The 26,287-nt window shown below is 30.8% G+C and overlaps 1 protein-coding gene across 2 annotated transcripts in view; it reads left to right on the top strand.

Moving 5' to 3' along the window:
• The window catches only part of LOC107440570 (uncharacterized), a 471,595-nt gene that overhangs the window by 161,050 nt on the left and 284,258 nt on the right, over positions 1–26,287 (top strand). For both annotated transcript variants that reach the window (XM_087153352.1, XM_087153353.1), the window contains exons 6-7: positions 1,780–1,852; positions 3,856–3,958. In XM_087153352.1, the coding sequence (XP_087009478.1) occupies positions 1,780–1,852; positions 3,856–3,958 (176 nt within the window). The remainder of the gene's footprint in view (positions 1–1,779; positions 1,853–3,855; positions 3,959–26,287) is intronic.

Genomic DNA, 26,287 nt, shown 5'->3' with positions numbered 1-26,287 from the left:
GAATTATATTTGAAGGTAGTGTTTATTTCTCAATGATAAAATATAATAAAAGTTTTATGAACTAGGTTTTTCAAATGGATTAAAAATGAGAAAAAATTATTCTATTTTTTTCCGCATCTAAACGAATATTACATATATTTATCCCTTTAAACTGGATGGATTTTTTGGACACAAGATTAAAATTATGTTAGAAGATAGTGCTTATTTTTCAATGATAAAATAAAATAACAATTTTAAGAACTCCGTTTTTTAAATGGATTAAAAATAAGAAAAATTATTCCGTTTTATTTTCGCATCTAAATGCTCTTAGCTTTCGAAAAATATATGAATCATTTTCGATATTGATTTAAAGCGCAAATCTCATGGAAATTAACTCTTTGTCAAACTGACTCAAAATTGATTATGTTATAATTCAAGATATTCTGATCATAAGTCTCTTGTCACTAAGTCAAAAAATTGATAGTTTCCGGGAAGCAAACCATAAATAGTAATTCTCTAATTCCATCAAGACATCGGAACCAAGAAGATTGAAAAGAGAATAGTTAATAATGAACTTTTAAATAAATATTGAAAGTTAGATAAAGTAATAAAAAAGCTAATAGCACCTGAGAAAGTTCACCACTAAATGAGTAGTTAGAATTATTTATTCGTATTCACCTAAGCCAATGCTTCAAGAGCACGCATTGACCGTTACCTATATCTCTTAGTTTTGAGGCTTTATGCCTCGGAAACTATCCATCTTTGGACTTGGGGTCAATCAGATTGAACTAAAACATATTAAATTTTAAGTCTATTTGACTGAGAATTAAATATTATTGCGTGATGCATTAATTATTTTTTTTATCATAAAAATAGTATTCTTTCTCCATTTTTTGCCAGTTTGAAAAACAAAGTTTTAATTTTTTTTTAATTTTATTTTAAATTTTTTTTTTATTCTTCTTCTTTTAGTTTTCTGCCTAATAGTTTGTGTTGTAAAATGGCTGAAATTTTGATTGGCGAAAGCAAAAGGATACATATTTACTTTCAATGTTTAGGAAATAATTGTTACTTGTATTGCATCTATACCCAGAGCTCTAGTGGAAATATGAGCATTCTAATTAATCAAAAAACAGTGGAAACTTCGGTGAATGATAATTCTGGAGAAGTATTCTACTTGTTGCCTTCAAGAAACGTTTTAAACTCGTATAGTCATCCAGCACAGAGCTCTAATCAAAATTTATCATGCTCTAGCTAGTTGCAAAGTGGACGCAATTTTGATTGAAAATAAATTTCCATAGACAATTATATCGCGATAAATTATGCTTCTTGTGAATTGTAAAGAATTGAAACATAGAAATTTCTTGGTCGAATGTTGTATCTCAAGATTCGAAATTTCTTTTTAATTGAAATTTCTCGGTCGAAATTTCTATCTTAAGATTCTAATCTATTATCTTATACACGAGAGTTTAAAAAAATATATAATGAAAATTGAAACAAAATGTAGCATTTTAATGGTTATTACTATAATTGAGTTTCTTCAGATAAACGAATTTTTTTTCGACGATTCTTTTGAATTTCTTAAGTTGCAGATAAAACCATAACTCTGGAACTTTGAATATTATTGTTAATCTGAAACAATATTAAAAAAAAGTTTTAACAGCGTGAATAATCAATTTGAAATTAAATGTGGACTATATGGACTATGGACTATATTACTGTAATAAAAATTACAGAAAAATAACTTTTTTAAGAAATATAACTTCTTCCATTTTAAACTAAATATTTTTTTTTTTTTTACAGCAACTATTTTTTCAAAACTACTATGGACTAAGTATGAAGAATACCAAAATTTATACGAAAATATTGCACTTCCGTAAGTATAATTAGAGTATAATGTAATTAAATAATAGTATAATGTAAGTAAGTATAATGTAATTAAATAAAAGTAATATTTCATTCAATGGTACTATATCTATTACTGATTCTATATCTATTAGTTCACTGGGTACTCCAGAATAACTGCCCTTGATATAGATTTTTAGAATCTTTATCGTAAATGAAAACAAAAACTATGCATATTGTGGGTTATAAATTAATAATTCACCGATATAAACTTGTAGGTATTTCTATTACTCGTAATTATCTTTTAAATACCTCCGCAATCGAACAGGTTTTGATATTTTGTCTACTCGCCTTCCCCTACAGTGATTAGTCATCTCGTCATATTTCGATATCGTTTTTGCTTTTTCCTCGCCGAGCATTTTTTAACAGAAATTGTATTCATTTTTTATGTTAATGTTTAATGAGGGTGCTATAAATATGTGTTAAGGACGGTCAGGAGCATCCTTTATAACAATATATACTTTTTTATATAAATACTTTCTATCTAAGAAAATGTAAAAAAATATAAAAGAAGGTTAATTAAACGAGGCATTGTGAATTACAAAATAATTTAGTGTATTAAATAGCAAAAGTAAAATAAATAAATAAATAAGTAAAGTAAATAATAAAATAAATAATAAATTCTCTTGAACAGTTTAAATTTCCCTTTCTCCAGAACTATTCAACTGATTTCGTTCAAATTTTGAACTCGTTCAAATTTTCTCATTTAAAATTACATAGCTTAAAATGATATGAAATATTGCACATCTTATAATTGAATTTTCATAGATTATTATAAAATTTATTTACTAAAATAAAAAAAAATATTCCTAAAAAAGTTATTTTACGTGAAATTATCTTAATAAGTTGAAAAATCGTGTGAAATAAATTATCAATTTTCTTCTAATGTTATCGAGGGTATACCAAATATAATAAAAAAAATTTTTTTTTTTCCAATGCCCACCTGGATAATTACCTAGGTCATACAGGCACCTGAAGGGCAGATTTGCTGTCCACTCTTTCAGGAGCACCATATTAGGTGGGTCAACGTTGCTCCCACAATAAGGACAGATAGTACAGAGAAGGAAAGAGCATCTGTGCCTTGCCCGGGATTCGAACCCAGAATTTTTCTGATCCAAGGGCAGTTCCTTTACTTCTGCGCAGGCCGGTCGGCTATATAATAAAATATAACAAATGCGAAATATACCAAAAGTGAAATTAATATTAACCAGCTTAAACTTTGGTCCGCTCTTCTGGCTAAATTAATGAGACCAAATTTTCGACATTACGGCTACCCTTTTCTTCATGTTTTAATGATCAAGAGTACTTATCTGTTGGAAAAAATGGTACGTTTATTCAGAGAGAAGAAACTTTTCTTCTTCTATGAAAGAAAAATCTTTCATCGTCAGAACAGACTCTTCACAAATTGCTTTATCATAAAACGGACCCTTCATAAAATATTTTATCTTAAATGCCACCATTTCGCAATATTTTTCATTTTAAAAACGGACACTTCGCAATATTTTTTACTTTAAAAACGTGTACTTCGCAATATTTATCATTTTAAAAATGGATTCTTCGCAATATTTTTCATTTTACGAACGGACTTTTCAGAATATTTTTCACTCTAAATCTTTATTTTTCTTTTTCATCTTTAATTCGTAATTTTAAACTTAGACTCCATGAAAACAATGGTTTTCGTATTTTTTTTCCGCTCACAAAAACACAACCTTATTTTTAGAAATTCCCGAAAACCTGGAACACAGAACCTGACCCCGAATTATGAGCAGAGTTTTCCTAAATTCGAAAAAAGAAAAATATCGTTCAAATAAAATCTGAACAGGTTACCGGTTTTCATGAATCTTCCCAAAATCATAAAAATGAACCTTTTACAAAAAATCTGTAATAAACCCTGATATTGCATGATATTCTTATGAAAATGAGTTTTTTTTAAGGCTTAAATAAATTACATTTTTAATGACTCTATTTTTTCAGACTTCTAAAAGAGAAAGAAACAAGCGATGAAGATTTTGTAGCTTTATGCCAATTACGCCGAGGTGCAGCCAAATATTCTTTAGCAGGACTACTACATTTACCGGTAAGGGAAGCATTTTTAAATTACTCTTTTAAATTGGCTATTACGAAGACTGGATTAAATTACTATTTCTGAAAACAAATCTTTTCTACGTAATTTTATTGAATCATACAAACTGTTTAAAAGAAAAGTGCGAAACTTCAGGTTTAGTAAAAATGATATAATCAGCTTTTTTATCTAGAGCTTAGTTTTTTTTCCCCTTAAGGTCATTGATAGTACGGATTTTAATGAAAATATAACCTGTTTTTATTTGGATTAAGTGGGATACACGCATGCGTGGATAGAACGTTTATAGTCCTAAAGTTTTGTCCAAAGGACTTAAATTTTTTTTCTAAATTTTAAAGCAATACTTAAAAACATTAAAATTATTTAAGGAAAGTGAAATCGTATACAGCTAATCTTAAATATTTATAGGTTTAATTACTGAAGGTTTTATTTACTGAATCGAAATACGTGTTTTTACAAATTTTTCCGGCTATTACTCAATTTTAAAGAAAATGGCGATTAAGTTTGCTGAGCAGGAGCGATAGAACGATGGCATCATACTTTAAAAACAACAATCACGCGTGTTACTTCTGGAGATTGGACAATGTTCGTGCCATCAGCTTTATTGAGTTTACGAATAAGGTCGAATTAAAATGTTCAACTGCTAAAATGGTTTATGCTGAAAATATACGATTATCAGGTCAATTTTTCACAGAAAAAAAACCCAGATATTACTGAAAAGACTTGGTAATTAAACTGAAGCAACATATACTGTTACGAAAACCAATATCAACATTAAACCATTCCTGTAAGACTACGTTTGTCTTTCAAGATTAGAAGACGAGCTCTCACGTATTTCTTCTTAACAGCTCCGTGTACTAGTTCACACAATGTTGTTCAATACAATGACAAAGCATTCGACATTTTGGTGAAAGATAAACAAGTTAAGGTCAGCATTAATAGAGTCAATCCAGCCTATATCTTAAAGGACGATTCAAGAAATTCTTCCACGAAAGTTCAAACTGACACTTCATTAGACATTGAGCCACCAAAGTAAGAGACATGACAAAGTGAAAAGAGATTTGATTCGTCGCCTGATCCTGTAGTTCCAGTAAAAACTAAATCTAAAAGACATATGCAGATTCCAGCTAAATACAAACATTATATACATTGTTAATTTTTTTCCCAGAAAGGGGAATGATGCGGTGATACTTATTTTGAGATGCTTATTTTCAAGGTTAACATAAGCATTAAATGAAGTAAACTTCACTAGCATTTAATGATAATAATTAAGCCGTTCGAAGTAAACTTGGTTTTTAATGTCTGTGCCTCTTCAATATTATCTTATTAATATCTTTGCAAATAAAATGTATATTTTTTCATTTATTCTAGAATCTTGTTTTTAATTTTCTTGACACTTCATCTGCGCGTACTTTAAAATATTACTATGTATAAATATTAAAATTGCACGCTAGTGAAATTAAAAAGAACAATCGATTCCAAGAAGTTCCAATATTATCGTCTGCTTTTTTTAAAATCTGATTTAATGCTGACTTTTCTATTAATGCTTATGTTAGCCAGCTTTTATATGACTCTTACAACTCTTCATATGTGATTATGGGGTTAAAATTGGGTATACTATAGCCTACGTTACAGGTTGTGTTATTCCTACTAAATTTAACCCATGAACGGCATTTTCTGCGAGCCTAACTTCAAGCCACAAATAAACAAACGAAGTGTTTGATCGTTTAAATAGCTGCTCGCCAGATTTTATTGCATTATAAAGAAAAGTAATTGATATTCGATTTTTGATTAATAATTGATTTATGTGGATAGTGGCATTTATGTGGATAGTGGCATAGAATTTAGCATTGCGTCATGGTAAATGTTATTCCTACTAAGGGGAAGTAGTTGTGTTTTTTTTTATATTATACCCAATCGCTCTAGTCCATGTTGTTGATTTAGTCGAAAAGTGTGCGAACGTAAAAAACCTAGAACAACACCCATTTTTCTAATGAGTAACTATCATTTTTCTAGTTATAATGACTTACATAACATAAACCCTGAGCAAAGTGCCATCTATGAGAAATATTCTCAACAACAGAGACGTGGAACACATTTAGGAACACAATCCACCAAATAATTCCCACATAAAATAGATCCTTGCTATGTTGTGTGCGTTCTTTCTTTTTATCTACCCAAAATAATATTTTGAACAGCGTACATTTATTTTTAAATCAATGGTTTAAAAAAATTTTCGTCACTGAAGTGTTGAAAGCATAAACTGAGTTAGAATTTTTTAAGACTGATATTATCTTTGAATTCTTCCTACAAAACAATTAAAACTTTTTTTAATATTATTCACAACTAACATTAGATTATGTAAAACAATAATGTATTCGCAGCCGTTGTCTTATACTTATTTCATATATATCTTTATTTGTAAAGCGTGATCTTCTGTTGCTATTCGTAGATACCATAAAAATGTCGGTACCACCACTTCGCTAATTTTTTTAAAAACAAATTTGAACGTGTTTCTCATGTTGGCCATCGGCTAATCAAATAAAATATACTGTTGTTCATCACGTTTGTCTTCAAGTCATAACCCTTAAATATTTACAAATGAAGTTTCAGTATTACTAACAGTAGTGATTGTAGTACATTGATCTAATTTTCTAGTATTACAATTACCTTACAAATTGCTCTCACCGATTATTGTTTTGATTATTTTGTGTTTGGTAATTGAATAACATTTCATAAAAAATGATTGGTTGACCTAAAGATAGGTAATGGGTTTTTGAAAAGAAAAAAATTTTTTGTTTTAAATTGCTCAGAAATTAGCTTTTTATTTATCTTATGTTTCTAATGAAGCTAGAATATGCTATTTTGACAAATTTCATTAGTTTTAACTGACTTTAATGAATTCTTTTTTTAATCCTTAAGTTAATATAATAATGTTTCTTAATCCTTAAATGAAACAGATAAATGCATTTATGAGCATTTATTCTGCACTTTTAATAGATTTATGAAATATAATGTTATAAATACTGTTTACCCAAAATCTCAACAAAAAAAAAATTACAGCGAATTTACAGAATTTGTATAAAGCTGTTCCTTGAAAACTTGTTCTCCTCGTTTCATATTAGGGGGACCGGAAAGTAATGTCGTTTCGGTGCATTTGATATTTGTTATCAAGATTTTAGCAACAGCCTCGTTAGCAGCAACCTTTCAATGCCGGATCGAAAATAAATCGAAATGGATCGGGAAAAAATGAATTGGTTCTTAAGATTAATGACGATTTAATGCGGCGAACCGACATTACTTTCCGGACACCCTAATATTTTAGCAAAAAATATGCGCTATTTTTCATACTCTTTGATGAAACAATTTATTTAGAGAGTTTTAGAATTTTATAAAATGAATGAATTTTTACAGTTCTAATTTATGCAAGTTACAAGTTAAGTTACAGTTTTAATTTTAATTTTATCCCAAAATTCTTGAAATTAAATTACCGTCAAATAATAAAAGACAGAAACAAGGTGGTGGGACTTCCTTACATGAGCATAGTGTTAGCTTTTACAGCGATTGTATTCTTTTTGTATTCTTTTTCCACTGGCATACACAGAGGATAAACAAAAACATTAATAACAAGAAAAAGTCGTTTGGTTGCCTAGCAACCAGTCAGAATTGCAGTTATTATATTTACAAGAGTTGGCAGACGATCTAAAACAATTATTTAAAATTCTCCAATTAATTAATTAATTAATTCTCCATTGATGTCGGAACACATAGGATGTGGTTTGTAGTATGCTTAGTTTTGTTTAGTTGGGGGGAGGGGAGACCATAATTGCCAAAAACATGTTTATGTAATATTTAAACGTCCCCTTAACCGTTCATTGAATGAGATACTTCTTAGAAAATATTCCTTTCATTCAAAATGCAATTGGGTATAATTTAGCCTACGTCACAGGTTGTGTTGTTCCTACTAAATTTAACCCATGAACGGCATTTTCTGCGAGCCTAACTTCAAGCCACAAATAAACAAACGAAGTGTTCGATCGTTTAAATAGCTGCTCGCAAGATTTTATTGCATTATAAAGAAAAGTTATTGAAATTAAATACAACTAAATAAACAACAACAACTAAAACAAATAACAACAACTACTAATAACAATAACTAAATAAACAACAACTAAATTCCATTCGTTTAGCATTGCGTCATATGTTGTTCCTACTAAATCGAAGTAGTTGTGTTTTTTTCATATTATGCCCAATTGGAAATTATTAAATGTTTTTCAACCATAACAAGCGAAACTATTTCTCGAATTTTAATAAATAGTTTTCGAATCAAAAACGAAATTTTAATAAATATTTTAAGGAATAGATTTGACGAATTTTAATAAATAGTTATTCTTGAAAGGTTTAAACTATCCTAAAATGGAAGAAATAATAATGTCTTTTTAAACCCGAGATAACAATGATATCAGCACACAAACCTAGAATTCAATGCCCCATTTTTTTTCTTCATCCAATTACGATGTTAATAATGGGCAAATAATTGAAACTTAAAAATTTAAGTGGGAAAACTAGCTTTCTTGATTCTAAGATCAAAACAGGTTAAACTGTAGCGACTGATCGATTCGGCCGATAATGCCTTGACCCGGGCACTATAGAATTTTGAAATCAGCTATCTTTTGAAGCTTTCTAACCTTTTTGGAGGAAGCAATCAAGAGTAATCTTTGACATTGTGCTCTAGTTCTTGAACGATATGGTGTCGATATTTCACAGAAGTGCCATCCACAATTCAGTCGCAGCATGTGTAGCCATTACATTAATCTTTTCCGAGAGATCGGTGCAATTTACTCGTAGAACTTATGATAGGTTTGGTAGCTCTTTAGATAAAGTATCGGGTGCTGAAATTCAAGGTTCAGTAATGAGTTTCGAATTTTTCCAATAAAGTAATTAGTTAAAATAACAAAAAATAAAAAGTTTTTCCGTCAATATGAAAGTTTTATAATTAATTAAAAAAATAGCTAAACAATTATTTTTTTCGTGGAATAGTTAGGTTAATTGGTACTTAATACATTTACGTAAGTTCCAGCAGTCTTTAACGACTTGCTCTCTTTTTCTGGAGATTTTCCTTTTGGCTGTAGTTAGTTACTATCCAGCGGCCTTTAACGACTCGCTTTCTTTTTTTAGAGATTTTCCTTTTGACTGTAGTTAGTAACTATCCAGCTGCCTTTAACGACTCGCTCTCTTTTTCTGGAGATTTTCCTTTTGGCTGTAGTTAGTTACTATCCAGCGGCCTTTAACGACTCGCTCTCTTTTTTTAGAGATTTTCCTTTTGACTGTAGTTAGTAACTATCCAGCTGCCTTTAACGACTCGCTCTCTTTTTTTGGAGATTTTCCTTCTGGCTGTAGTTAGTAACTATCCAGCTGCCTTTAACGACTCGCTCTCTTTTTCTGGAGATTTTCCTTTTGGCTGTAGTTAGTTACTATCCAGCGGCCTTTAACGACTCGCTCTCTTTTTTTAGAGATTTTCCTTTTGACTGTAGTTAGTAACTATCCAGCTGCCTTTAACGACTCGCTCTCTTTTTTTGGAGATTTTCCTTCTGGCTGTAGTTAGTAACTATCCAGCTGCCTTTAACGACTCGCTCTCTTTTTCTGGAGATTTTCCTTTTGGCTGTAGTTAGTTACTATCCAGCGGCCTTTAACGACTCGCTCTCTTTTTTTAGAGATTTTCCTTTTGACTGTAACTAGTCCTAATAATAATGCAACTTTTATTTATTTTCAAATGTTTTTTCTGAACTAAAAAAAAGTCAATTAAGAACAAAGGGTATTTAAGAAAATGTTGAACAGGAGAGTGGGTTGGTAAAGGTTGCTGGATTTGAAAATTGCTTCCCGAAACAGTCTATTTTGGGACAGGGGCTTTTGAAGATTAAGGCTCCACAGTTTCGTGACCAAGGGCATGATGGTGCATTGTGGTCAGAACTGCACCCTAACCATTTTTACTTTCTAGTGAAGTTAGTACCCATCGTTCTGAAGCAAAGGTGAGTTTCAAGCCTTCGCAATGGAGCGAACCCCAGACCTTCCTACTTACAGCTCAGTGCCTCAATCATCGAACCTTCGAGGCTAGTGTACTTAGTGAACAAAAAAATTTAGAGTTTTATAATTGTCTAGTTTCTTTCATTCCATTTTTTTAATTGATTTTGATTTTTCTTTTTAAAAAATCTGACCTTTCAATCTGATTCAAACTGCTTGCGGAACGCGACATTTTTCTAAATTCTAATAAAATCGAATAAATAAAAGCTACATAAATTTCTACTTTACATTATTTACATTAGATTTCTACTTTACATTATTTACATTAGATTTCTACTTTACATTATTTACATTAGATTTCTACTTTACATTATTTACATTAGATTTCTACTTTGCATTACTTTACCTTAGCAAGAAAGGAAACGCTTATTGTTATTTTTATTAACAAATAATATTTTTTACTTATATGTTATTGTATTTTTAAATTACAATGAATTTTGTTTCACTACGCTTTTGGCTTTATGGCTTTTACCTCATTCTTGTCAAATTTTGCTGCAAATTGAATTTGGTGATAAGTTGAACCATATCATCGTTTCTTTAACTTGATTATACGATACTATGGTTCAACATGAACGAAATGAATCATTTTAAATCTCTATAAAGATTTCAGAAAGCTCGTGGCTCAAAGTAAATAATACAGTTCAACATTCAATCGGTTTTTCTGAGGATGTATAAAGCCCTCCGACAGCGCAATCTGTAAAGGCGTCGCTCACACCGCTGGTTTGAGAGCTGGAGGTAGTGAGTTCGATCCTAACAATCGAGAAACAAACCGGGATGTATGTGCAGCAAAGTGCACGTGAAATCTGTCGTGGCTTACAGTCTTCTCGATGGTTATGATGTAGAATTTCAGAGATAGGTTGTACCAGCTCAGGCGCTGCCCTCGTCGTCTGATCGGGGTAAAAATTACGTGGCATTCTCACCATAGCCGTTAAAATATCTCTAAAATTGAGGTTAAGTGCTTGGCAAGGATTGGATGATGATGATGAGAATGTATAATGAGAAGCCATTATGTTAATAAACAAGGTCTATATGATTTCGAAATTTAGAACTCTATATTTTTCTGCATACATTTTACTTCCCTTAATTTCTTTCAAGTCTCTTAAATTCCTTGAATTCTCGGAAATTTTTTGTATCTTAAGTTCTTTTAGGTTCTGGAAAAGAAAGAATTTAAAAGTTATTCACTGTCCTTTGCAATCACTGTTTCACAAGTTTTATTCGTTGTACAGGCGTACCATATGAAAAAGAACATCAATATATTTCAGAAGAAAGGGTCACCATGTTAGTGTTATCTTTTAGGTGCAAGAAGTCTAATGATCACTATGGATCACCAAAAAAAAAACTATAACAAATTCCGACTTATACAAGTGAATATGTTGTCAAACCTCACATTATGAAGAGTTATAGAGATAAATTATTATCCATAAAAAGAAATATAAATCTCTTAAATTGCTTAACTAGTGTATAAAAAATATACAGATAGATCATACGTCTGAGGAAAGATTGAAAATCGCACCCACTCCAGCTCAAGAATTAGGAGTGATGCAAGCAGAAAATCTCATCCATATTTCTGGTTAAGCTTAAGTCCGCCACACATGGGTCAATTTAAAATATCACGCCTTTTTAGGAAGTTCTGACAGGCGTTGTCCATTTTGGTTTTCGAATATATCGCCGAGGAACCCTACCAAGGCCTCCCCATCCGAGATCAGGGGCTCCTCCTCTGCGCCTTGACAGATTGGAAAAGAAGTCATAGTTCAATCGTTGGTAGAATTCCGGCAAAAGTGGCCGTTTCTGAGGCACGATCCCTTTGCTAAAGGTAAGGGAGTCAGTGGAACGTTGAGTGGAAATGGAATTTGAATAATTTTCAGCATAACTAACTGCGCATCCTTTTCCAAAAGTGACCTGATGGAGTTCAAGGTGGCTGCAAGTATGTGTGTGTTGATGTAGATGATGATTCTTTTAAGGAAACACATGCGAAATCTCAAAACACCGGATTAGAATTGTGGCTGAAACTTAGTGATTTCTGGCTATTTTAATCTATTCCCATAGCCCACGCGGAAGTTCTATGATTTCGATTTTAATTAATTTCAAGGTCCCCGATATTGCCAAACTTCCTTATGTGCTGAATTTTTGTAATATTTTAAAATCTGTCAGGCAACCATTACATGATACATACCATCGTAATTCTGAGTTCGAGAAATTTCAGTCGTCGGAAATATTAAAATTATTTCCATCTCTGTATGTCTTATGTATATGATTTTGCTCTAAAAGACAGGCTCCGTTTACTCCCTTAACGTTCAATTTTTATAAAAGTACAAAATTATTCTAAATAAACATTTAACGCATAACTAAGTATTCATTCCATTTAAATTATAATTTAAGGCCACCTAACAAAGTAAATCTAGGCAATGTATAATCTCTCTCTTGTTACTTTTGACAAAAACTTATAACATAAAGACCACGACAGAGATGAATAAATTTTCCGACAACAGTTGATAGAATTTCGTTACTTAAAGCAACATAAGTTTGAAAATAGGGAAAAAAGACCACTTAAAATTGCAATAACTTTCAATACAAATTATAATTATGAAGGAAAAAAAACTCGTGTCGAATTCTTAAATAAAAACGGCTTTTTAACTCGTTAAATTTCTATTTTAAAGTTGTTTTTTCTGCGATTGCGAATTGTTCTGTATGTTTCTTTTGCTCTACAAGTATAATAGTTTTATTATTCTCAATAAATTATTAAATTGTAATTTTTTTTTATTCCAAGGTCAAACATGTACAATTAATTAATCATGTACATTTTTGTACATCATTTCGTAATTTTTCAAGTTTCTGAAGTTTATAGTTTTTTGTCCAGTAAAACTAAATGCAGTTAAGTTAAAAACCCAAAACGTTTACGTTACATAATAAGTTTTTTTTTTTTAAATATAGAGAAATTACGAGAGCGTTGTTTTTAAAATAATATTTCCTTTCATTATTTTTAAGGTAAGGATAATGCAGCGAAAATGTGAAAGAAACTGAAACGCGATTAATTAATCATAATAGTGACTAAAACAGATTATTAATTAATATATATTCCAGGTAACGCTTCCGTGAAAGAATAAAGCTCCACCTCTTCATTAATTACCTTTTTCAACCCTTTTCAATAAAAAATTAATTCTTTGAAAAACACCATCAATTATATTCTAATAAAGTTTTGAAGGGACTGTTCAATAGATGAGATTTTTTTAGCATTTTTGAAAGCAAAGTGTTTTTGACTCTTGAAAAAATTAATAAGGTGTTTGAACTATGAGATAAGAAAATTAAGTTTGATTGTGTTGGAATAATGGGTTATTTTTTATTTTGATCTGACGAATAATTCACTTTTATTTCCTGTATAACAACCTGTATAACACAATCAAGTTTAAATTGCATGGTGAAAAAAGTAGTTAAATAATTTTTTTCAATTTCTTTCCTTAGTTAAATAATTTTTTCAATTTCTTAATTTTATCTAAGATTGGTTTCGATGATATACAGTATTTGTACCCGTTGTTATTAAATATGAGTGACAAAATCAATTTAAAAAAAAATACTGATATTAATGGGCGTTGTTCTGCTTAGAAATCCAGAAAACATAGATAGCAAAACTTACATAGCTCGGCTACAGGTGACATCGCTTACTGAAGAAAACTAAAAAACAGTATTTTCACTATTTGCAATAACAATTTCATGGAGTCTGAGGACCAAATTATTGGACACAAAACGCCTGTTCAAATATTTCATTTCAAAAAGTCTGACAATGTAGCAAAATATATTACATTTAGAATTTAATTTCATGCTCGCAAATTTTAATCATAATTGCTTAGAACTACTTCTTTTTAGCTTTAGTCTCAGACATTTTAACTCGTTTAATAATTCAATAATTTCAAAACACTATTGTAAAAGAAAACAAAACTGCGTAGAGAACGAAATCTTCGCAGGATGAGCTGGAAATGTGTAAAATAATCCCTCAGCTCATTATCTCTACATTGTTCCCTCTCTTGAGGTTTGTCGATTTGCCCTTGTTTGCTAGCTTGCGAGTTCATTATCTCTACAATGTTCCCTCTCTTGGGGTTTTCGATTTGCCCTTGTTTGCACTCTTGCCAGTTCATTATCTCTACCTTGTTCCCTCTCTTGAGTTTTGTCGATTTGCCCTTGTTTGCAAGCTTGCCAATTCATTATCTCTACATTGTTCCCTCTCTTGAGGTTTGTCGATTTGCCCTTGTTTGCAAGCTTGCCAATTCATTATCTCTACATTGTTCCCTCTCTTGAGGTTTGTCGATTTGCCCTTGTTTGTAAGCTTGACAATTCATTATCTCTACATTGTTCCCTCTCTTGAGGTTTGTCGATTTGCCCTTGTTTGCAAGCTTGCCAATTCATTATCTCTACATTGTTCCCTCTCTTGAGGTTTGTCGATTTGCCCTTGTTTGTAAGCTTGCCAATTCATTATCTCTACATTGTTCCCTCTCTTGAGGTTTGTCGATTTGCCCTTGTTTGCAAGCTTGCCAATTCATTATCTCTACATTGTTCCCTCTCTTGAGTTTTGTCGATTTGCCCTTGTTTGCAAGCTTGCCAATTCATTATCTCTACATTGTTCCCTCTCTTGAGGTTTGTCGATTTGCCCTTGTTTGTAAGCTTGCCAATTTTCTATGTTATACATGGGTTATCAGTAATAAGTGTATGATAATGGTTTGATTATTTCCTACAATTAAAAGACATTTAAATGGAAGGTCGAGGAAGAATTTCAAAGACCGAAATTACAATACATAGTAAAAATAATAATAATTCCTTGTAAATGTTTTTGGAATAAATATTTTTATCACTTTTAAGACAAGTGGTTTTTATAATAATTACCATGAACAGTAACATGTAAGGACAAACCAGTTTGACGTCATCATGCACGACGATTTTCTGAGAGTTTCTCCAAGCTCAACGGGCCCCTGCGCCCTCTACTAACACTTAAAGGAAACGGTTAGTTGATGCAGAAGATTAGAATAGTTGCAGTCTATGGTTTTAATTTCTTTCATATTTTTGTTTATGTCTGTACGATTATAGCATGAACGATGATTATATTTATAGCATGAAGAAACGCAATACTTTCCTAGTGATTAGTTTTGAAGTATTGTTTCTTCTTGCTTTAAGTCAATAAAAATTATTGAACTGAAATAGTGTTATTTGAATTACTGTTAATGTTTCGAATTTTATTCATACTGTGCAACTGTGCAGAGACATAAAATTTTCTACTCAATTCCAATTCTTTTATTTTAGATTTTAGTTCTGTTATACGTAAAAAGTGTTTCTGTCATTTTAATCCTTTATATTCCATTCTGTCATTTAATAAATTCTACTATTAGCTGAAAAAAGACAAAAATCTATATTAATGACGCTTTCCCGTATTTATGTCATTAGTTTAAAAAAGGATTGCGGTGCATGTCATCTATGTTAATACTTATTTTATTTAACATTGAAATAAATATAAAAAAGAGAAAAATATTGAAAATTGAATTTAAGTCATAAAAATTAATCGTAATTTCCTTTACAAAATATACTTTTGTATCCATAAACAGACGTCATTCTAAAAGAATTAACATCTATGCATTCATAGAACTGAAGTAAACCAATAACCAAACGAACATAAAAAATTTCATAAATTATTAAAAGATAATAAAACAAAGCGATTAACTCCTCAATAAGTAGTTAAACTTTTTGCCGCAGCGTGGCGTTAAATCCGTTGTTCTAGTATTGCCATTTTGCCGATCGTTGGGAAAAAAACGCGCCGTCTCTTAAACGTTCTACTAATTGAGTAGAAACTCTTAATATATTCCTACCGAAGTCAATCATCACTGGCTGCGGTTAGTGTGCGGATGGGTGACCACTTGGATCAGTTTGCGTAGGGAACAAGGTTGTTCGATATTGGTCTTCGTTAAACTGTTCTACCGTAAAGTGCTCGACTTCGCGAGCAGGTCGTCGGGCTACCGAAGCGGGGGTGCCATTCCCTCTGCAAAGGATCAAAATCGTGATAGCATGTTGTCTTATCATCCTCAGAGGTGTTTCCCAGACAGTCGCCATTAGCGCATTGTGCAGCTCTAGTGCGACGTAAATGAACTACAAAAACAACAACTTCATATATTTCTCTGTGGTTATTATTCTAAATCAATCGTGTCCTTCAAGACGATTTTGTTATTCACTTTTTTGACTGCTTCATGACAACGAGAACAAATATTATATATTTTCATAATTGATTCAGCAGTTTCATCTGACAAAGTTAAAACCGTAACCAACTTGATGAAATTCGAACTTGCGGCAAGCTTTTGGAAAAACTTGATCCACTTTTAAGGCAGTGCACTGCCTTAAAACAAGTAGGAAATTAGAGAACATTAATTGGCAATTATTTTCACAGCAGTTCTAAAGTTTATTCTCTTTTGCTTATTTATTTTCACAAAAAAATTATCGAGCTATTTACTAGCACATTATCACGGTATAAAATATCGTCAATAAAAAAAAAACTATTTATAAAAGATCGAGCGAAAAAACAAACAAGCATTAATAAAGAAAAGAAGGTGATTAGAAAATTGCATTCTTTTTCTTTTTATTATGTTTCAATTTAGGAAATCGTGACCAAAAATGACGACAACGATCTCTCCAATAGAAACAACAGCAGCTAAGAACAATGCTTTTGGCGATTAAACTGAAAGAAAAATGGAGATCTGGCGAATAATTGTTTCCTTTTTGTAAAGGAATCACGAAAATGGTGTTCCTTGGCTAAAATTATGGTTTGAAACCAGTGTTTAGAACGCGTTAGTAAACAGAAATCTGCAAATGAATTAGAAAAACTGAAGCTTCCTAGACCTGAAAAAGAAAAGGATGTTTGGTCTAATCTTTTATGTTAAATTGTTTAGTTTAGGTACTTGGCATTTGTTTATTAGTGAGTTTACTTCCTGTTTTGCAGATGACTATAAAAAAAAGTTACTTAAAGGTCTACTGCATTACATAAAGATCAAGATTAAAACAATTACTTCTATTAAAAATTTAGAGAAAATTAAAAATGAAATTATCAAACACTCTAGGGTGCAAAATTCCTGCCTGATACTTATAGAAAAAATTGATGGATTATTCTTAGTATTTAAGACTGAATAGATTAATAAGCTATAAGTTTTGCTTTGACAGAGTTTTATTTTGAAACGTTTTATTAAAAATTAAGAAAATTGAAAAAAAATTAAGCACCCCTTTTTTTGAGCAAACTTTTCAATTCGTAATCTTTTATTTTTATTCCTTTATTTTTTTAAAACGAATTTTATTGGTAACAAATTTGGAAAAAAAAGGTGGAAATTTTTTTTATTTATGTTATAAACTAGTATAATGTATAATAAAAAAATAAAAATGTCTTTCCAAACGCTATTTAAAATTAGGAAACAACAAAACGTACTAATTTAGAACAAGTATTTAACTTGAAAAAAACACCTTTTTTTTGTATTGTGTTGATTTAAGCAATAATAAACTGCTGTTTGTAGAAAATGCAACACCATGAAGGAATCATCAGAATCAAATGAAATTCGCAGCAAATGTCAATTATAGGATATTATGCAAATTAATAAAGTTTCAGAGCCATCGCGCGTGCGTGGCGCGCGCAGCGCCCTCTGAATTGATGCTGAAAGCGTATAAATAAAGTGCTGTAGCGGGACGTTGAAAATAGTCTATGATTATTTGTTAGTGGCAAACGTTTAGTGAGACCTGAGTATGCCTCCACGACGGAAGAATAAGAAATTCAAGCAACTTACGGAGTTTGAACGAGGGAGGATAATCGGCCTTCGAGAAGGAGGATTTTCCTATCGCGCAATAGCAGCTCGTATGCAGCGGAACAGTTCCACAGTGATGCGAGTTTGGAAGCAGTGGACCGACGAGCACCGAACAACTCGAAAAACAGGCACTGGACGACAGAAGGTGACGTCAGAGCGCGATGATCGACACCTGCTCCGCATGGCGGTGAATGATCGCACAGCTTCCTCCAGGCAGCTGGCAGCACATTGGTCTACTGCTACAGGTGTACAATTGTCGGCTTCGTCAATTCGTCGTCGTCTGCTGCGCCGTGGATTGCGTGCAAGGGTGCCATTATACAGGATTCCCCTCACGGCGGATCATCGACGGCTGCGTCGGCAGTGGGCTCTTGAGCACAGAGACTGGCGAGCTGATTGGCACCAAGTTGTCTTTTCAGATGAATCACGCTTCAATTTGTGGACCCATGATGGCCGTGTTCGTGTTAGACGTTATGCCGGTCAACGCTGCCTTCCTGAGTGTATTATTGAACGACATAGTGGTCGAACACCCGGAGTTATGGTCTGGGGTGCGATTTCGTATCATGGACGATCCAATTTGATACGAATTGAGGGTAATCTCAATAGCAACAGATACGTCCGTGAAGTGCTACAGCCCGAAGTCGTTCCTTTCTTTCAAGGCATCCCTGGAGCTATCTTTCAGCAGGATAATGCACGCCCACATGTTGCGCGGACTGTTAGAGACTTCTGTTCAGCACAACGCATGCAACTTCTTCCTTGGCCTGCTTATTCGCCGGATATGTCGCCTATTGAGCACGTGTGGGATATGGTTGGTCGGCGTCTCACTCGAGATCCGCGTCCTGCAGTTTCCAAAGACGAACTTTGGTTGCGCATACAAGCGATATGGAATTCTCTTCCTCAAGCAGATATTCAACATCTGTTTGACTCCATGCCAGGTCGTATAGCAGCACTTATTGCAGCGCGTGGTGGCTGCACCAAATACTGATTTCGGACGCTTAATTTGTTTCTTTTGTTTTGAAAATTTCATCATTTATTTGTATCAGTACAAGTCGTTTCTGCATTAAATTTGATTTGATTCTGATGATTCTTTCATGGTGTTGCATTTTCTACAAACAGCAGTTTAGAATCTGGTCTCAAAGACTAAGGTTACAAGTCACAAATAAGCAATTACAACATTCAATTACATTTTACTTCTTTTGTTTTCGTATGGTTTTATTGTGCATTTCAAACAAGTTTCCTTTTTTGAATGATTAAAAAATTCCAATTTCTGTGAAATTCGTGAACTAAGTCAAATAGTATATCATTTATTTCATAAACTGAAAAAAAATAATCAAATTATAGAAAACAATACGAAGTTTTAAAAAATATAAAAGTTATTAATATACGAATTGAACTTCTCTTCAGAAAGTTCAACATACAACGAAAAAGTAGTTTTTATTGTTTTTCTATAATCATTGCCGTGCGATGATTTTTCTCACACGTTTTCATTGGATTTCAATTTAAAACATATCTTTCGAAAGTTCATTGAAAACACTTAATTTCTGGATCAATTAACGGTATATTTTCTGTGACAAAAGAGCCTTCACAACGCTCATACACTGCAAAAAATTCTTAGTCAAATTACGGTATAAAGTACTGGCACTTTAGGTGCATCATCCGTAAAATCCATCCATCCGTAGAATCTATTTTTACCGTAAAATATTATATCGTAATTTTAACAGTAATATTTATTTCATGATTTCATTGTAATTATTACTGTAAAAATTACGGTTTATTAGAGTTTTTGTTTCGTAACATGTTCCGGTAAAAATAATGAATTTTACGGAGAGCAAAATTATTGGCACCCTGAATGACGGTAATTTTTACCGTAATTCCTTATTGTATTTTAAACCACACTTTAACCATCGATGCAGAATTTTTATTCAACATATTTTTCATACTATTATCATTATTTCGTATTAATTTAATTCAAAATGAGTGAAAACTATTATATTTCGCATTTAAATAATTTTCGGTCATGAAATACAGCAAGAAACATCGATGTCTTTATGTAAGTTAAAGGTAAAATCTTCCAAAAATCAGCTCACTTCCAAACAATAATTTTTCAAATTTGCAATTAATTGCAGTTATTTAGATCTAAGAGAGACAGTTATTCATCATAGAAATTTCTTTCATTTAGAAAATCAATCATTGATAAATTTTTGAATAAATGATTGAAAAAAAAATTTTAAATATTTTTTTTAAAATTTTACATTTTAGTGCAAATATAAATTCCGATAATTTAACAAATATTTTTAGTAACTATTAGACTGTTTTTTTATTCATAAAAACAACCAAAATATATTTTTGCTTGCAATTAGAGCTTCAGAAAAAAATTACATGAAAAGGACGCCAGCGTCCCCGCTGCGTCAAAATGTTAAAATATGTGTAATTTACATCAAAAGCAATTTTCATGTAATTTGCATCAAATGCAGCTTAAAAGAATGTTAAGATTTTTTAAAAAATGTATGTGTGATTGAAAAAAAATATTAATATTAGTATTTTTTTTTTTTTTTTTTTTTTTTTTTTGAATTTTACATTTTATTGCAAATATAAATTCCGATAGTTTAACAAATATTTTTAGTAACTATTAGACTGTTTTTTATAAATAAAAAATACCAAAATATATTCAAAATGTTGAAATATGTGTAAGTTACATCAAAAGCAATTTTCATGTAATTTACATCAAACGCAACTTAAAAGAATGTTTTGATTTTTTTTAAAAATGTATGTATGATTGAAAAAAAAAATTTAAATATTTTTTTTAAATTTTACATTTTAGTGCAAATACAAATTCCGATAATTTAACTAATATTTTTAGTAACTATTAGACTGTTTTTTTATACATAAAAACAACCAAAATATATATTTGCTTGCAATTAGAGCTTCAGAAAAAAATTACATGAAAAGGACGCCAGTGTCCCCTCTGCGTCAAAATGTTAAAATATGTGTAATTTACATCAAAAGCAATTTTCATGTAATTTACATCAAACGCAACTAAGTGAATGTTAATATTTTATTTAAAAATTAAATTCGGTTTAGATGTTTCGATACATTTCTTGTTTACGTAACAAAAAAGTGTACAAAAAACTCGTAATGGGTTAGCAGCAATTTTCCGCTAGTTTAGTGACGAGTTCAATTCAGTCATATTATGGTATTTAACGGGCAAGCCTAAATTTAACGGTAGAATAACCTTTCTAATTACCCGAATTTGTAGTTTTTTTCTCTCGTGGAATTTTCAAAGACCTCCATTCTTGGATGAGAAGGGAGGGAGTTAAAATAATCCGCCTCTGGTGTTGGAGTTTGACGGACGATAGTTACAGCGGCGACCGCGCTTTGGCCATTAGAGTCAGCTGTCGGGTCATACTTTAAACAGGTCAACGTCCTTGGACCCTCCCGCTCACCCCTATTTATATCCCTTGGGGTAGGTCGTCGATAAAAAATTATTTTTCATAATTCTATTTCTTTCACTCTTATTTTTTTGAGAAAGACAGATATTCTATTTATAGCTTGATGATACAAAACCGCTATTTAAAAGAAGCATATAGGCAATGTTCAAAATTATGTTGATACCAATTTTGAATGCACTCAGCAAAATTAAGAAGAAGAAAAAATAGAAATTGGCAGGTGTTAAAATTGTTAGTGTACTGAGCCACTGTCTCTCTAGGGATAGAGCATTCGCCTCCCAATGTGGTGCCGTAGATTTGAATCCTAGTGGTGGATGGTTGATACAAATTCTGTTCGCGGAATACACCGACCACAGTGCTGAAGTAAAATATCCTCAGTGATAGACAAATAATGGGTTTTACTCCCCTTGCCGTCGGGCTAACCGTTGGAGGTTATCGTGGTTTTTCTCAATATATAATGCAAATGCGGGTTAGTTTTATCAAAAAGTCCTCCACGAAGGCTAGTTTGACCCAATACTTGATCCAGAATTTTCCTTGCCTTCTGGTTAAGGTACAAAATTACAAGCTTACGGAGTTGAGCATTGATAGTTGTAAACTCAGAATTGAGTCGGCTGCTCAACGGTGAATATAAAATAAAATAAAATGTTAATGTTCCAATATCCTTTTTTATATTGTTTTTCAGAAGATGATAGTGAATAAAAAATTTCAGATAAACTTTATTTTTTGAAAATTTGATAAATTTCCTAGCATTTCACATAATTTTTAAAGTGCTTTAATTGATTCCAAAAAAATTCTCTTCAGTCCTTCAATTTCAATTCTTATATGACTGAATTACCTGTCGCATAGGAAAAATAATACCTTTAATATCTCTGTCGTAAGGATTAACCCGCGGCCGGCATCCTCCTCCATTTTTATGTGTGTCTATGCTGGGCCCACGAAATCTGCTGTGCAACAGAAGGAAAATAAAATCACATAAGAGGCTGAAACAAGGCTTTACAGGCCTCAGGACAAAGGTTTTATAGGTCCCATCCTCAGAGCACATAAGAACTTTATTTTCATATTTTGTAGAATTTTAGAAGACACTTTATTCAAAATTATACTTTTTATATAAATCTAAAGAAATTCTCTGCCCCTTTCTTTGGAAAAAACATCAATAAACACTGTATTTTTTGTAAAGAATTTTAGTCAGTCCCTCAGCTGTTCCGGAATCCTGGACGATTATCCTTCTTTTTCCCCTCCCCTCTTGAGTAAGGTCTTGACTACATCACATAAAAATTACATGAATAATTTTTTTTTAAATTGTCATATAAAATAGAAATATCTGCTACGTTTCACTTAAATTCTAGTATTTATAAATTTTCCATAGCGAACCTTATGTGTACTCAGTTTTACCCCACAAGTGGATTAAAATCGTTTATAATAGTATATATATATATATATATATATATATATATATATATATATATATATATATATATATATATATATATATATATATATATATATATATATATATATATATATATATATATATATATAAAAGTTCAAAATGAAAAATAAAACAAAGAAAAATTATAGACATATGAAAAAAAGGGGGGTGGGAAATAATAAGTAAAAAAAATATAACAAACAACATTTTATTTAAAAAAAAAAAAGATGAAATGTTAATTAAAAAACCGGAAAAAAAAGATATAATCTTTTCTTCAGCCCACACGATTATATCCGCAAAACAGAGTAACTTTCTTAGTGTTTTCTTGTATTTATATATTTATATATATATATATATATATATATATATATATATATATATATATATATATATATATATATATATATATATATATATATATATATATATATATATATATATATATATATATATATATATATATATATATATATATATATATATATATATATATATATATATATATATATATATATATATATATATAATAAATAAATAGAAGAAAACACTCAATTTGCGCTTTTGTTTTCATCTTTTGTTTTCATATTTTGTAATCTGGCAATCTTTCTGCGAAAACATTTTTAAATCATTCTTGAAAAATTTTCTGTCCATGTAAGTTGATCTGATTTTGCTACTCACTTTATAGTCCCCTTTTTAATGTTTTTTTCTTTTTCTTTTATTTTATTTTCTGTTTTTACATGTTACTTATTTTTACTTTTTGTGATCTATTTTATTTGTTGTTATTTTTATTAAAAAAATTTTGAGTGCTCCTCACACTATTGTATTAATATATTTTGCTTCGGCTTTATTGATACAATATCAGAAAGCACTCTGTTTTGCGGATATAATCGTGTGGGCTTAAGAAAAGACTATATCTTTTTTTTCTTCCGGTTTTTTAAATAAAATTTAACTTTTTTTTTTTTAAACTGTTGTTTGTTATTTTTTTACTTATTATTCCCCCCCCCCTTTCTTTCATTTGTCTATTATTTTTCTTTATATATATATATATATATATATATATATATATATATATATATACTATTATAAACGATTTTTAAATTGTTATAATTCCTATTCTGTGAGATTCTTTTCTTCCTAAGTAACCATGGTGAGTTGGTTAATTTTGATTTATAAATCTAAATCACGTATTTCATTACAACCAGTAATATTATGAAATATATCCGTGATTGTCTTACCACCTTATTTTCCTGAATAAATTATGCGAAACCTCACTTAAACTGTATAATTTTATGCGATTCACTTTTCTTATTTCATGTCCTATTACTCATAATGATTGATGCATTTGATTTCAATACTAGCATAAGTAATATAGTTATAGTATAGCTTTAAAGTATTATAATTATTAGTTTTTGTTTTACAAGGTCTATTACAATTTTTTTTAACCTATTCACGTGTTTGTGATCAGATCACATTCATTTTTTGTTATTATAAAACTATAACATTTATTTTAAAACTAATACGAAGTTTATATTTTGAGTTTTCTTTGAAAGTATTATTTCAATAAATATAAGAAAAAGTTTTCCTAATTCTGTTAACTTATTAGAACTTAATAAATATTTATTTTTTATTTATTTATTTTAAAAAATATGTAGTTCAATAACAAAAAAAAGGTAGATACCATTTTTTTTCAAAAAATTCAACAGTCAAAATCAGTTTGCATCAAAATTTGCTTGGGCAGAATGTATTATAAATTTTAAAAACAAAACCTTAAAATATTTTTGACGAAAAACATAGATACTTCGCACAAAAATTAATATTAATAATTAAAAAATGCCTGGTACGGTTTTCAGTTAAGATCAAGCTTTATTTTGCTAAAAATATGATACTCACATAAAAATCTTTAAAAAAATACACATGTTAAGGCATGTTTAAAAAAAAAATTTTAATGCAGGGAATTTAATAGATAAAAAAGTAATACTAAAATATAAAATTATTTTAAAGACGAAACTTGTTCCTCAATCCGTGTCTTCTTTGTTCATATTGTCCTTCATTTCACTTCTTAATTATTTTGTAGCTCATTTTACGTTTTTTTTAAAAAAAGCGTTTTTTATATCTTCTTTATTCTTATTTCTTCTTCTTCTGTCTTATTTATTTTTTATGTCCTCTTATCGAGAAGTTTTTACGTCTTTTTGATTATACTGCATTTATGGATGCAATTGATTTTAAATTCAATATGAAATTCTGTAGAGCATTTCAGAATACATTTAAGTTTAACTTAAGCTTTTACTTAATTTTGTTATTCAATGTTTAAGATTAATTTACTTATAAAGTTAGTATTTAAACACCTTTTGTTAATTGTAAACCGTTTGAGATTTTACATTCAAGATTTTGTAATTTTTTTCTATCACCGTTGTTGAACAAGCGATCCAATTTGGAGTTTACGACTACCAATGTTCAACACCGTAGCTTTGTAATTTTGAACCCAATCCAGAAGACAAGTTGACGCCAGGATCATGTAGTGGGGGAAATTTGCCTTCGTGGAGGGCTTTTTGATGATACTAACTCGTATTTGCGTTATATGGGGAGGAATACTACAAAAAACCTTCCACTGTTAGCCTGGCGGACAAGGGAGTCTAACCCATGATCCGGGTACGGAATTCGTTTCGACCAGCAATCACTGAGATTAGAACCCGGGTCACCTCAGTGGGAGGCAAGAGCTCTATCCCCTGTACCACCACGGTTCTAGTTTCAACTTTCATATAAATTTAATTATGGAATACAAGTTTCCAGTTTTAAAATTGGCTTGAATCAATCAATCAATCATCAAACCTAACAAAAATGAGCCTCATAGTCCTGTCATTCGTGAGCAGTGACCTCTAACTTTCAGCAAAAAATAATCAAAAAAATAACACAGCCATTTTGATCCGAAATTTAAATTCAACGGGCATTTCATTTCAAGTTTAAAAGTGGCAACATCGAGCTGTCATACGATTCATTATCATCCCATATCATTCACTAACTTTTCACCGCATCACATGGCTGCTTTCAAAACCAGCAGAACAAGAGATGGTTTAATATTTCCCGGATATTCGAAATTCCATTCGCCGGTTTCCTCTCCTAGGTCCTACCAATTAAAAGGCCCACAATAATAGAATTCAGGCATGCCCTCTCACAATACTGTTTTCCTTTTTAGTTTGTTTTCCGCCCAAAAATGTTCATCTAATTTCCGGCTTTATTTCGGCTTATTCAAAATAATCCTACAATTTTCACTGGCCGGACCCTTGCCTTTATACTGAGATCAGTTTGAGTGATTAGTTTTTTTCAGTTGGAAAGTGTCATCAGAGCTGTTTAGTTTCATTAGGTTTCATTTCACTGTTGGGTTTGGTTTCATTCATACGAATCATCAATGTAACATTACTTGTGTTGAAGATCTGGCGTTGAAATTTCTTATTTGGATTTAAGTTGTGTATTGAATTTCTGAGGTATAGGCATTGGATTTGAAATGTGTACAAAATTGTGTTATTAAAAATCGACTTTAAAATATTGCAATAAATGACGG

The sequence above is a fragment of the Parasteatoda tepidariorum genome, chromosome 10 (genome assembly GCF_982258835.1).
Source record: "Parasteatoda tepidariorum strain Cologne lab strain chromosome 10, Ptep-v5.0, whole genome shotgun sequence".
Taxonomy (NCBI): Eukaryota; Metazoa; Arthropoda; class Arachnida; order Araneae; family Theridiidae; genus Parasteatoda; species Parasteatoda tepidariorum.
Note: the sequence above shows the minus strand (reverse complement) of the source record. Positions and strands in the feature narration are given on the sequence as shown.